Source organism: Bidens hawaiensis, unplaced genomic scaffold, assembly GCF_021521415.1.
Source record: "Bidens hawaiensis isolate Kalapana, Puna unplaced genomic scaffold, B.hawaiensis_p1.1 tig00022878_1, whole genome shotgun sequence".
NCBI classification, from domain to species: Eukaryota; Viridiplantae; Streptophyta; class Magnoliopsida; order Asterales; family Asteraceae; genus Bidens; species Bidens hawaiensis.
The window spans coordinates 15,897-30,117 of NW_027493570.1; the positions used below are offsets into that span (position 1 = coordinate 15,897).

The 14,221-nt window shown below is 34.2% G+C and overlaps 1 protein-coding gene across 1 annotated transcript; it reads right to left on the reverse strand.

Annotated features, from left to right (window-relative positions):
* Positions 1 to 1,448: 1,448 nt before the first annotated feature.
* On the reverse strand, positions 1,449 to 12,107 carry LOC143566378 (DNA mismatch repair protein MSH7-like). Its single transcript, XM_077053103.1, has 16 exons — positions 11,064 to 12,107; positions 10,218 to 10,313; positions 10,028 to 10,083; positions 9,782 to 9,848; positions 9,404 to 9,499; positions 8,915 to 9,046; positions 8,435 to 8,468; positions 7,934 to 7,981; positions 7,620 to 7,819; positions 6,624 to 6,750; positions 6,259 to 6,536; positions 5,143 to 5,337; positions 3,791 to 4,204; positions 3,612 to 3,708; positions 2,813 to 2,940; positions 1,449 to 2,036 (listed from the first exon to the last, which is right to left on the reverse strand). The coding sequence occupies exons 1-16, from the start codon at positions 11,967 to 11,969 to the stop codon at positions 1,566 to 1,568; spliced, it is 3,345 nt and encodes a 1,114-aa protein (XP_076909218.1). The 5' UTR covers positions 11,970 to 12,107; the 3' UTR covers positions 1,449 to 1,565.
* Between the last annotated feature and the right edge of the window lie 2,114 nt (positions 12,108 to 14,221).

Here is a 14,221-nt window from a genome sequence, read left to right on the forward strand (position 1 = left end):
GATTTGTTTAACATGGTTCAAGAATGAATATATGAAAACAGGACCGCCCAATAGCGTGTGGTTCGAAACAAATCAACGTTAGCTCACTCGTTCACCTGATTAAATTACCCACAAGTTTACATTATGTAGTCGACTAGAAGGCGTCCAATTCTACATTTTTAATTCACATCTTTCTTCCAAGTCCTAATGGTGTAACTGAGCTGAACTATTCTTTTTTTCTAGAAACGAGCTGGGCTCTCAAGTTTCTGGCGTGTTTTAAAATCTGAGGAGAGTGGCTCGGCTATCCTGTCTAGCCAAGGCAGAAAAATGGATGTCTAATATAAATAAAATATTTTGTTGACATGATCCCTATATGTACGAGGAAACCGAAGTGCTCAACTTTGCCTTGCCATTATTCGACTTGGATTGAACAACCCTCCATAAAAGTGAAAAAAAAACTTGGGTTCGGACCTTAAAAGATGACAAGTGGATATTATCATCTCATGCTATGGGTCACAACGAGACAATATGTAGATAAGGTGTCACAATGGTACGAGGAGACGTGTTATAATGTACTACTTTAGGGGTCGTTTGATTGACAGAATGTTTTTGAAGTGGAATTTTGCAAATGATGGGAATTTGACGGAACTAGAATTAATTACCATAACGATTTGTGTCGTGTTTGTTTCGTAAAAACAAAAATGAATTGGAATGTTATAAATGTTAAGAGATAAAACTACCCTTGAAAATCATAAAGATTTAATGGTTGTAGGTTATATGCTCATGCATCTCACTTAGCTTTAAGTTAACCTTGTGTATGTTGTGTGTTTCTAAGTGACAAGCTGAAAGAGGTGTCCAGTGACTTTACTCCCGGATATTGTTTATCTATTAAACAAAAAAATAATTAATTATCTACTCGCTTAGACTCAGGATATCATCATTACGGCACAACTTGTTACCCTTTATTGTACTTTTTTCACAAAGTTATATTTAATGTTAATTAAAAACAACAATCATATTGAAGTATGTTTGTACTTTGTGTGGGCCATCCACTCCCACAAGAAAAGATTAATAATTGAGAGTGTTATGGTTCAAAAAACAACCCTTTTGTTGTAACGCGTCCAACTAGAGGTGCACAAAATGCCCAACCCGAAACCGCTTCCGACCTGTACCCGACCTGCAGATACAACCTAGTATTGGGTTTTTTCCATACATATACAGGAACCAACTCGGACCTGTCAGAACCGGTTCCACCCATACCCAGTCAAAACCTTACCCGACCCTACCAAAAACCAGGAACCAGTTTCTAACTAACCCTTTTTTTGACTTTTGTTGAACATACTCAGAACCGGTTCTTAAAAATACCCGAATTGTGCACTTCTACATCCAACTTGTCTTTGCCGAATCGAAAGCGAACTTTGAACATTACAAAAAATACTTACTTTCATATGTTAATCTGCCCACCATCTCTACTACATAAAGTAACCATAACTTCCCATTATAAACAAAAGACCTCAAAAACCAAAGCAAATTCATGAAACCATTTGCTTATAATAACATACTTTCACCATTCACTCTCATTCACCTCACAACTTTTGCTTAGAGCATCTAAGCTCATGCCACAAACAAAACAATGTATCAAACACATCATCTTCATCACCAACTCCATCACCATCTGCAACATTTAAAATAGTTTTCAGCCAATCTTCATGCAACGTCGAAAACTCCGACCGTTGTTCACTCGACTTAAAACTCACTCCAATCTTCGTTTTCATAACCTCTGCGGCCTTCGTGGCGGACTCCACCACTGTTTTGGGGATTCCTGCCATTAATGCCACTTGCATACCGTAGCTTTTTGGGCAGGCGCCTGCAGTTAGGCGGTAGAGGAAAACTAGCTCTTGGTCGGGTGATGACGAGGTGTTGGATATGGGTTTGAATGTGCATGCCATGTGCTGTAATGTAACGTGTGGGTGGGTTGCGAATTCTTTTGTGAGTGGGTGGTAATGTGTTGCGAATAGTAATCGGCAGTTTACTTTATCGGCAAGATGACGAAACACCTGCATTATAAACAAGGGTTTGAATAACTTACATGACACGAGGTTGAGTTCAGTCTAAACAAATATAGGTCGTTTTTGGTCAAACATGTTTAGCTAAACACGTTATCATTGGTCAACCTAATAGGTTCACTGGTTGACACGTTTAACTTCTTTATTTCCAGATATTTTTTTTGAATTGTGTTTTATGTCAAAATAATTGCGTTTAAAAATGCAATATATCGATCGCGTATTTGGAAATATTTACCTTAAACCACTCATTCTAGCAGCATATAACCATTTCTTAAAAGAGTTAAGTTTGGTTTTCAAGTATAAGGTTTGTCCATTTTAAGCTTTTAACTACTTGAGTACCAAGGCCATTTTTGTCTTTTCATGGCCCGTGGTTTTAAAAAACTAACCATGTTCGTCCTTTTTGCTAACTCCGTTAGATTTTACTGTTAAGTAGAAGAGCATTTAAGTCATTTCATCTAAAGGACTGTTTTGTTGAATATAATCGATATAACTAAATATAATTATTTAAGCTATTAATTATAATAATAACTAACTGTTATACCAATTAAATTTAACCAAAACAGTCCCTGAGATAAAAATGACTAAAATGCCCTTGTACTTGACAGTTAGTAAAAAAGACGAAAATGGTTAAAAGTTGGAAATCACAGGCCATGAGAATACAACCAAAAAAAAATGGTCTTCGTAGTCAAGTAGTTAAATATGGCAAACCTAAAAGACGAAAGCCGAATTGTAAACTCTTTGTAAAGTTTAAAAGATAGTATACTCACAGCATAAGCAATAGCATATCCATCAAAAGTGCTCGTTCCTCGACCCAACTCATCAAGAATAACAAGAGAATCTTGAGTTGCGTTTTGCAAAACCGATGCTGTTTCTGTACATTCAATCAGAAAGGTACCTAACAAAAGAGGAAGAGGTTAACAAGTTAACAAAGTAACTAGCAGACACTTCAAAGGTATCAAAATATATATTTTTATATATAATTAGTGTGCAAAATATGATTACAAAAATTATATTGTTTTAATAAAAACCTGTAGGCTTGTAAACAAACAGAAAGTTCGGTGATTTGTTTGTGAACCACGTGGCAAGAAGTTCGTTTATGTAATAAAGGAACGAACATGAACAAAAGTTTTTGTCCGTTTAGTTAAACGAACGAACATGAGCAATGTCTTGTTTGTTCATCTATGTTTGTGTACGTAAATTTAAGTTCGTTTGTTTATGTTCATTTATGTTCATACATTTACAGTTGTTTAAGTTCGTTCGTTTACATTCGTTAGTTTAGGCTAGTTTTAATAACTTTTTAGGCCCAAAAAATTGTTCACATTTCCTGTTAATTGGTTTTAGCTTAGTTATGTCCGTTCACGTTCGTGAACCGTTTGTTTATATTGTTACCGAACTAACATAAACGAATATGAACACGAACACATTCATTTTCTTAACGAACTAACATGAACAAGAAAGCCTTGTTCTTTAGATGTTCGTGTTCGATCATTCATTCGTTTGATCAGTTCAAATTAAGCAAACGAACATGCACATGCTCCATTTGTGTCCGTTCAATTAGTAACTTACTTTCACCAGTCATTATACGATCAGTAGCACCAAGACGTGTGAAAATAATATCCGCAGGTGACAAAACACAAGTGTCACAAGGAACATAACAGCCCACCTGCAAACAGCAAAAAACCATCAAGTTAAAACACGGTAAAGCATGCAAATGAAACATTTTTAATGTAACCATTAAAACTTACCTGAGCAAGAATAACAGCTAAACAAGTAGCACGAAGAAGAGTCGACTTTCCACCCATATTTGGTCCGGTCAACAGCAAAGTACGAGGACTGTATCCAAACTCATTATCTCCAAGACACAAGTCATTTGGAACTGGTGTTCCTCCACTCTCTCCAAGAGCATAAGGATGCCATAATCCTTTCATGTGAAGTGTGGGTCCCGTTGACCGTTGACCAAAACCTGATGAGTTTGATCTTGAAACTATCACAGGCCTAGACATGGGCATGCATGCGAAATTTGCAATCATGGCAAAAGATCTAAGCACATCAATACAGCTTAAAGCAAAGATGATTTGAGACCACTCGTTAGCTTTCTCCATTAATAGTTCAATAAGAATTGATAGTATTTCAGCATCTGAGTCCTTGAGTTCATGTGCCTGGCATCATATATCATGTCAGTTATTCACACACACACACACACACACACATGCATATGCATGTTTGTTTATATGAAAATGAGAAAGTATGGCCTATTGGCCTAAAACACACAATTTAAGGTTTTTACATTCAATACAGTTTTGAATTAGGCTACCATTTGACTTGGAAATCTTGTAAAGCACTAAGGGCAAATTGGGAATACTAGTAAAATATAAAGGGTCAAACGGGAAAACTAGTAGATTATAACTATCCAATTTTGGAAGTATAATTATAATCTTCTAGTTTTCCATATTACCCTTAACATTTTACAAGTTTTCCAAGTCGATTGGTATTCTAATTCAAAACTGTAACTATTCAGTTTTGTAAGTGTATATTATAATCTACTAGTTTTCCCATTTTACCCTTAATGTTTTACAAGTTTTCCAAGTTGATTAGTATCCTAATTCAAAACTGTAACTGTCCAGTTTTGAAAGTGGCTAACTACAATCTAGTAGTCTTCCCATTTTACCTTTGGTAATTATCTACTTCCAAAAACTGTATAGTTAGAAACCTTAAATAAAAACTGTAATGTACAGCTTAGGCAGATTGCACAAGTTTTTTAAAGGATCAAACAGTTAACTTTTATAATGATCATGTTAAATTTCAACACTTCCGTCCCTTTTTTTATAGAAAAAAAAAGCATCTATATATTTTTGAAAACTTAAGAGGTTTAAAATTACAATTTGGCTGATTTTTGACCCATTTGACCTGATAAAATATAATAACCAAAGTCAATGCACTCAAGCACTGTTCATTAGTGAATATGTTAATATAGCCACATCTATAAGAATTAACAAAAAAATGCACAACATTTATTATTGAGCCTATATGGAATGAATTAGCTACTAGACACTTGTACAAAAATAACTACAAAGAAATCATATGAATATCAAAATACCTGATAATTAGGAAAATCACTGTCTACAGCTGCTTCAAATTGGGTTAGGAATTTATCGAGGCCATCGGTCCCACTTAGCATTGGAAGTGTGAACACTTTTAAAAATAGTGAGAATACAGTATCTTCTTTTTGTAAAAGCATCAATAAATCCATTCCAACTCGAAGACCTTTAACAAGAGATCCAAATGCTTTCACCTGCACAATCGAAAACCATATTGCAATATGATAAATACAAATTAAAAAGAAAAAAATAACCATAAGAACTATCTTGTTTAAAATTTGTTTAGTAGTGTAATTTTCATATAAGTTGGTGAGCTTAGAAACAATATAATGCAAGTCAATATACAAATTTTACTAAATATGTTTGATTGTTTGCAATAAGGTAATCTTTGATAAGTCAGCTATTCTAATTTATAAGTTCCTTCGCAATGAGAAATATACTTGTTACTTTTACATAAAAATATAAAAGGAAAACACAATGCAACAGCAAAAGAAAAAAAAAAGTATAAGCAACCAGTTAAAAGACACCCAAAGTCTAACTGGTAAAAAAAAGGCCCGAAGGATGGGGGGGGGGGGGGGCAAATGGGTTGCACTGGTCCAACCAGTTAAAAGGCACCCTAAGTCTAAGTTTATTGTATGCAACCTCCTAAATCATTCTAATTAAAGGTTTAACCATATCACTAGTTTAATGCATAATATAAACCATTGAATAAAATAAGTTTCCAATTATTGTCATTTGTCCATGTCACTAATGCAACGCTTTCAAAAATAGATGTTTATAAAATACTAACTTTCCAGTTTCACCTTTAATTACACTTATCGCCAAACTTTGCAAGTTTTCCAAGTTAATTACTATAGATCTATAATGGCTTCATTAAGGGTAAAATTGGCATTCTGCGAATTAGAATCTGCATTAACTTTACACATCTTAAATTGTGTTTTTCTTTTAGTGGACAATTATTTTGGGATGACAGAAGAAAAAAAAGTCTTCTTTTTATAAAGTAAAAAAGTTGCTCTATCAAATGATATAAAAGATTTGAGATTAACTTAAATAACAAATGCCAGCAATAAAACAGGCTTTCATTTTTTGGTGTGTATAAAGAACAGAGAACTTACTCGTTCCTTTAATTTTTTGCTGCCAATCAAAGGCAATAAGAGTAAAGCAGATGGCTTTAAAGTAGCTTTAATTTGTCCAAGAAATCTCTCTAAATGTAGAACCTTTTTAAGATACTGAGCAGTAACCACCACTATCTCGGCACGTCCCATCAATTCTTCAACCACATTAAGCCTATTATTAATTTCCTCTGCATCTTTCAGTGGATGGCATATCCACCTCCGTAAGATTCCTTTACCGGATAATGTCAAACAGTTATCAAGATATTTGTACAGTGTTCCTGCAATATTACATCAGTTATGAGAAAAACAAGGATGATTGTACTAATTTGGACAGTTTTTACACTATAATTATGTTATTGACTTGCCTGATGGTCCACCATCTTCACTATTGCTAAATATTTCAAGACTAGCCATCGTTTGACCGTCCATTCTAAGGCATCCTCTGTAGACTTCATAGGGGAAAAGACTTCCGTTTTGTAATGCATCATCTAGCTGCTCAAAGTTGTATTTGTTGATCAGTGTATCAAAATATCATGTCCAGTAGACCTCACACAATGTTATTAGCGTGCAAAAAGAACCGAAAACAGAAAACCAAACTGTATCCATAACCGTAAAAAGCCACCGATTCAATTCCTAACCATATCCGAATTGTAAATTCTAATTTTGGTTTGGTTATCAGTTCCACAAATCTTGCTTATTCGGATAACCAAACCAAATTCAATAGGATTAACGAATAATAACTGATTTAATCGGATAACCGGTCGAAACAAATCGGTTGAATTCGGTTCAGTTAAACACATTTCTGATTCAGATTGGTTTCCGGTTAGAGCCAAAAAATTCAAAACTGAATAAACCAATGAGCACCCCCTACATAATCTCACATGTCTAGGTGTGTAACTTTTCTAGAGAAGAAATGGTTGAATTGACCTGAAATACTTATTGCCTGATTTTATTAATAAAGTGTTGATGACTAAAAAAGTTTATTTCAAATGCCAAGTCTTTAAAATAAATAATTTAGTAGGGTGTATGCATTAAAAAGTAGAATTTGAGTAACTATTAAGCCAGTTGATCCATTTCCTTTTTAGCTAATTTGTTTTGGTTTTGCTTTTGCCCATTTGACCCACTAGATATAGAAAATAACCAATAATAATCCTCGTACAAATGGGTCAATATTAAGGATAGCAATTCCAGACACATGGAAATACGACACCTATCCGACACAATATAAACGGGTTAGATTGAGTCTAAAACCGTTTAGGTCGGGTTCGTGTTGACCTGAAAAACCCCACTCAAAGCTATACACTTAGTTACACAAACCAATTGCACCACTATTCAGAAATGTAACCTCTACAAAATCTAACCTTTAGCCTGGATAAATGACTGGTAAGTCCACCAAGAGCACATAATGCAATATCCTGGTGAGCCACTTCATCAAGTGCACGATCCCACACATTGGAGGAACTTCTAAAGTACCCTTTTAATTGATAAAAATTTCTAACTTCAGAAGCATCAACAAAATCAGTGAAAGGTTGTGCTGGAGTCAATTGTGTGACAGAAGAACCTACAAAAGACAAATTTTAAAATAATTTGGATGTTAGGATTTTGAAAAAAATCATTTAAAGAAACTATTTTGTTTGTCATATTTACAAATTAAAGACAAAGAAAACATCATTACCCATAATTGAATACTTGTTAAGGGCTTTGTGAGTCTCTTTAGACAACCCTGCACCAAATATTATTTTTCATAACAAAGCATAGACGAAATCTGATAAATAAAACTGGAGGTTAAAAAAAGGACAGTGCGGGTAACGGGTCACAACAGGTTCAAGTTTACTAAAGAATTTTTTACACTGATCAAAATGAACCATGTCATGATGTCAGATTGGTTGACCCACTAACATTTTTGGAATAGTTAATGTGCTGTGTTAATATGAGTCAATGACTATACAAACAATATTATTACACTAAAAATTTTAAATGTTTGTAGAAATGATTTTAGAGGTTGTATGCATTAATAAAAACATTTGACCCATTCAACCCGTTTGAGATAAAGTCATAAAGCAACCCCCAAACGAACCTATTCATACGTACAAAGGTTCAAACTGATACATCTAATATAACTTTATTATCACTCCTTACATAGTCAAATAGATGCAGAAAATAAATGAAGACACACCTTGACTATCATAAATAACTTCTGCTGGTGACACCTGTATGACAAAACCAATTGAAAAAAAAGGTTAGTAATATATAGGTTGTAAAGTTTTAAGATGAAATCTTCAAACATGACTTGATTATCTCAGGCTAATTCAGGTACAGTTCAAAACAATCAATTTTAGTACATATCAAACTGGATTGGGTCAAATGAGTTGGCCCGTAACGCTTTGTCCATAAATTACAACTTTTAACTAATAACAAGAGTGTATATATGTTTTAAAAAGGTATATTACTTCAATAATAATAGAACTTTTGAGAAAGATGATTTAGAAGGTCTTATGCATTTAAATTACACTTTTGCCAACATTGACTCATTTGGCCCCTTTTGTTTTTAGCTATTTAAAATAGTATACATATGACCCGTTTGATATCAAACAACCCAGATGAACCTGTTCTTAAACAGACGGTCCAAATTGGCACATCTAACCAAAAGGTATACCTGCATCAAAAGAGCCCCTAAAGCTGCACAGGAAGCATCATCAGTGACAGATCCAATCCAGAACTGTAAGGAGGCACAGTCAACAATTGCAAATCCATATGCAGTTGTACCCTCAGCAAGATCATGTGTAGCCTGCACAAATAAGTGAAGGCAAAGTGACATGACTATAAGTAAATACCACAAAATCTTCACGGTATACACTTCAAAATAAATATGTTAATTATAATAACATTTGTAATAAGTTGACAGAAAACTGAATTTGTAGAAATCACTACACTTTGCATGAAATAAATAAATATTTTGATTTGAGTTGTCTGATTAAAAAAATGTTTACTTTTCTGTAGTCTTAAATAACAAATGTGCTACATAGTAAACATAACTACACAAGTCATTTTAGACAAAATATACTTAATTTGTCCACATTAAGTAGAAACTAAATTATGGATATATGACAAATTGACAATTACAGCAATAGATGTAAATCAGTACCTCCTTTAGAGAAAGAAGATGAACAGCTTGTGGCCCAATATTACCATGAACGAAGGTTGATGGCGTAAGCACCTGTACTAGTTTTCTTTGAATTACCTGTAGATATTTACACAAACAAAATAATTAAAATGAGACATTATCTACAACAAAGAAAATATGTCATTGCTCAATAGCGAAGTAACAATAGTAGCACAAGTGACAATACATTTATCAACTAGTAGCATGCACTAGAAAGAAGTTCAAGATATTTTATGAGTACGCATGAGGGAATTTCGTTTACTGTGAACAAACATTTCAATCAAGTTTGTTTTGTTTTGTCTATAATGTGAAATAAGACTGTTATAACAGAAGTTTAAACTGTGATCACAGTGAACTTACAGAAGAACCTCCTCTTGATTTTGCTTGATCTGCTGTTTCCATCTGCTCAACTCGCCCAACTTTATACCTTCACAATTTTTATGTTAAAATAGTGAATAACGATACAAAGGTAGTGCATGAGTATGTAATAAACCTACAAATTCACATTTCAATAAACGAGATGTTTTGACCCGTTACCAGTCCCTCCCATTTTGCTCTCTCAATGTAAATGGTCTGACAAGAATATTGTAGATGGCAGTTACTTACATGCGAGCAAGAAGCTTTTCAATAGCATCGTCAATTGCGTGCTCGGTAATACCAACCTGAATTACAAGACAAAAAGTAGATGCTAATTTATCGAGATACCTTCAAAAGAAGACATGTATCTTCTTACTTACTGGCTGTATATTAATATAAACTGAGAGTAAACATTTGCATTGTAGTGCTTTAAAACTACCTGTCGGCATTTTCCAACACCACTCATTGTTATTTTCCAATCTAGCTCTTTATGCCCAATTTCAGCATCTAGTTCATAAAGCTCATAGAGTTTTCCCTGCAACACAATAAATTTAGTTCAGACAAATCAAACATCCATGAAATTACTTTGTAGCAGTCATATTGAGTGACAAAACTTCTCTAAGAATAAATGAAAGATAATTCTACAATCTATACAGTACAAAAACATAATAAACATACAAATAAACATATATCAGTGAATTTCTAATACTAATATCATAAATGTAAATTAGTTACTTTTTAATCACTTGAACATTAGATTGAATAATGCAGACCCTGTTATCATGTCTTTCTTTTACTCCAGAGTCCAGATTAAATGAGCAAGCATTTAAACACATTTTGTGCTTAAACACTTCATCTGCTCCTCTGCAAATTCTTCTAGCTTCTTTTAAATGTACAGTGAATTTGTCCATCACGAGTAGTTGTGATGATTCTTGCTCAATGCATTGTTCTTCAAAAAAAAATATTTATAGAAGTGCTATTTTTTTCAAATGACTCTACAAATAACTTTTTTTAGAAGAAGTGCTATTGAGTACTTTAATGACCTTTAATACATTAAATAAGTCTTACACACCAACTAATCTGCATACTTATAGAAGGCATGTAAAAAAGATAAATAATTTGTAATATTTTATGTGACCGATCAAGCTGCACAACATGCATACAGTTAGCTCAATGTATGCAGTGTCCAAATGTAAAACTAAACCAAAAATAATAAACAGTTGAAGCTGCAGAAAATGCATTGTTCATGATGCTTTAAAGTATGTTCAGAGGGACAAAAACTAACCACTTTGAAGAAAATAAGGACATCCATGTACTGACTTTTGATACTCCAATATTGTTTCTGAGATGCTGACATCTTCGTGAAAACATCAGGCGGTATATAGAGTGTTCTCTTATCATAAAGAGGATTGCCTGGCCTTCTTCCATTAGCATCTCTAATCTTAGAAGGATGAAGCCAATCAAACTTACTAGCCACTTCAGACAACACATCATCTTTCTTATTTTCAGCCAGTATATTCTGAGAAAACTTCACTCTTTTGCTACTTCCCGTAGACAAATTAGTCCCGGCATTAGCCGTAGACCCTAAGTTACAACCATCTTCTTGAACTCGCTTCAAACGTGGAACCAATGGTTGTGTTCCTTTTGTTTCTCTTTTGGAATTTCCCATAGAGACATTAATAGTAGCATTAGCAGTAGCTCCCAAGTTACAACCATCTTCTTGAACTCGCTTTAAACGTGAGACAAATGGTTGTGTTCCTGGTGTTTCTCTTTTAATATTTCCCAAAGAGAAATTAGTAATCGTACTAGCAGTAGCAGTAGACCCTAAGTTACAGCTATCTTCTTGAACTCGCTTCACACGTGGGACCAGTCGTTGTGTTCCTGGTGTTTCCGGTCCCATAATATCGCCATCACTTTCTATAACGAATGGGTGCCCTTTATTCCCATTACAAACAGTTTCTTCCACATCAATAACATCTTCCAATTTTGGAAAAACAGGAACTGAAGTCTTTTTATCTCTTTCATTTGAGTAACTGTATTTGGAAACAGTTTCTTCTACATCAATAACATTTTCCTTTCTTGGAAAAACTGGAACTGAACTCTCTTTATCTCTTCCACTTGAGTAACTATATTTGTTAGATGCCAATTGAATAGTAACATTTCTGCCATCTGACAAGTTGCTGCAAATCATGAACAAAAATCATCAAATAAACTTACACGACATGAAGCATCTATATCCTAATGATTCCAAGTTCATGCTCTCAAAAGTTCACAGTGGGATTAAGATTGTAAATATGCACAAACAAGTACAGATTATACACAAATGCTAGTGCATAATCTACTGAACAGCAAATTAAATAAACCTAAGGCGTGAACAATAACTGAAACAAACCAAAATTAACCAAAAATTGAGCAATAACTGAACAAATCATAAAATCTACTGAAAACACAGACTGTCTGAACCGAAAACTGTCGAAACCGAACCGAAATTAACTGAAAATCAAGGTTAAACACAGAAATATACAGTATGTACCTATCTCGAAGCTTCTCAACACTGTTAGGTTTCATAAGCTTATGCTTAATACTCAAAAACTGATCGACTAATAACATAGATTAACGGATGACTTTCATTTCGGCTAATCAGTTGCTTAATAACATAGATTAACTTATGCTAATAACCGAACCAAATGCTGCACACCTTACTTCAATATGACAAAAACTGACAAAACCGAACCGAAATTATACAAAAAAAAACGGCAATACCAAACTGAAATTAACCGAAAATCAACGAAACGAACCGAAAATCTAGATTAAACACAGAAACACACAGAAATATACCTCTCTCAAAGCTTCTCAACACTACTAGGTTTCACAAACTTATGCTTAACACTCGAAAACACACTGTCTGAACCAAAATTAACTGAAAACCAGCAAAACGAAACCAAAAATAACCAAAAACCTGCCTCTCTATTGTAATTGGATCCTCTTTTTCTTATATGGAAATGAAATAGCTAGGTTAAAAAGATAAATATAAAATCTGAGAAACCGAACTGAAATTAACCGAAAATCTAGGTTAAACACAGAAATGTACACTATGTACCTATCACAAAGCTTCTCAGAACTATTAAGTTTCATAAACTTACGCCTAATACTCGAAAACACAGACTCTCCAAACCAAAAACCGACAAAACCGAATCGAAATTAACCAAAAACCGACTAAAGGTAACTAAAATTAACCTACTGAACAGAATATTAATTAAACCTTAGGTTAAACACAGAAATGTACCTGTCACGAGTCTTCTCAGTGGTATTAGGTTTCATAAACTTATGCCGAATACTCGAAAACACAGACTGTCCTCCTTCAGCATTCAATTTCGTCGAAAACAACGGCCGTTGCTCTTTCTCAGGCGGAGTATCCGTTCCTCTAATTTCATCGGAGGACTGAATAATATTATTAACGGTTCGGACCGGTGGTTCAGGTTCGGACGGTGGACGTTTATGGAGGAATGAAAGTATGGATTCTTGACGCTTCATTGTTTGTTTAATTCTTACGATTGTTTGCTGAAGATGAAGCAGAAATGGAAGTAGTATTTTGTGGGGAGAGTTTTGGCGGGTTTTTTTTGAGATACGAAATCAGGAATCCCAAAATATCTTCCACTAATTAACAAAGTCCGGCTACCCGGGATAAAACCGCAAACAGGGTTGGATGGCTCGGGCCTTATGTTTCCGGCGCTACAGTAAAACTCGGTTATGATCGGATTCGAATTCTAGACATTACAACCCCTCCCATCTTCATTTCGCGTCCATTGTCAGTTGAATTAAAGCTCGTTGGTCCAAAGACTTTGTAATGTGGCTTTGTGTTGACTAGTCATTGGATAAAGTCACTGGTGAAACCATTTGACCCTATTGCGGTTCAAGTGAGCGTAGCTTCGGCAATTTTTTATTTTATTTTTGTTTTATATTTTTGTTCTAAATTTATAAAGTAACAGTGATAGAAAATATTATAATAAAATATAAATAATACAACCAACAATTAATACTAGTCTAATACAAGACCAAGAGGTGGTTGTCCAGTTATTTTGTGTCGTCTTTGAGACCACTCAATTAAATAGTTTACCATTATCTTTCCCGCTTCAATGATCATATAGTCTTAGAAGAAGAAAATGTGTTCCATTCCATTTTTGGTTAATGGTTTGGAGTAGTTGTGCTTATTTGAAGTATGTTTGCATAGGTGGTTTATGAAGTTTGTTGCTGACTTTTGCGTTTATATGTTGTATATGATGTTATTTAACTTGACCCTGGTTGTGGGTTTATCTGTGTTTTCGACTCGTTTTTTTGATTGGTTGTGGTGTGGGGTGTGCTGAATTGTTTGTGTTGGTTTATGTTTTGCTTGGCCAGGCTTACGGGTTTTTGGTTTGTTTTGTGGATTTGGTCGTTTTTGGT

What these genes read in the sequence shown, in the direction of transcription:
- LOC143566378 (XM_077053103.1), bottom strand. Translation starts at nt 11,969, where the DNA reads ATGATTTGCAGCAACTTGTCAGATGGCAGAAATGTTACTATTCAATTG. An exon ending in AGTTATTTATGATAGTCAAG is followed by an intron (nt 7,982 to 8,434) that starts GTGTGTCTTCAT and finishes TATTTGGTGCAG; the next exon opens with GGTTGTCTAAAGAGACTCAC. An exon ending in TCGTATAATGACTGGTGAAA is followed by an intron (nt 2,941 to 3,611) that starts GTAAGTTACTAA and finishes CTCTTTTGTTAG; the next exon opens with GTACCTTTCTGATTGAATGT.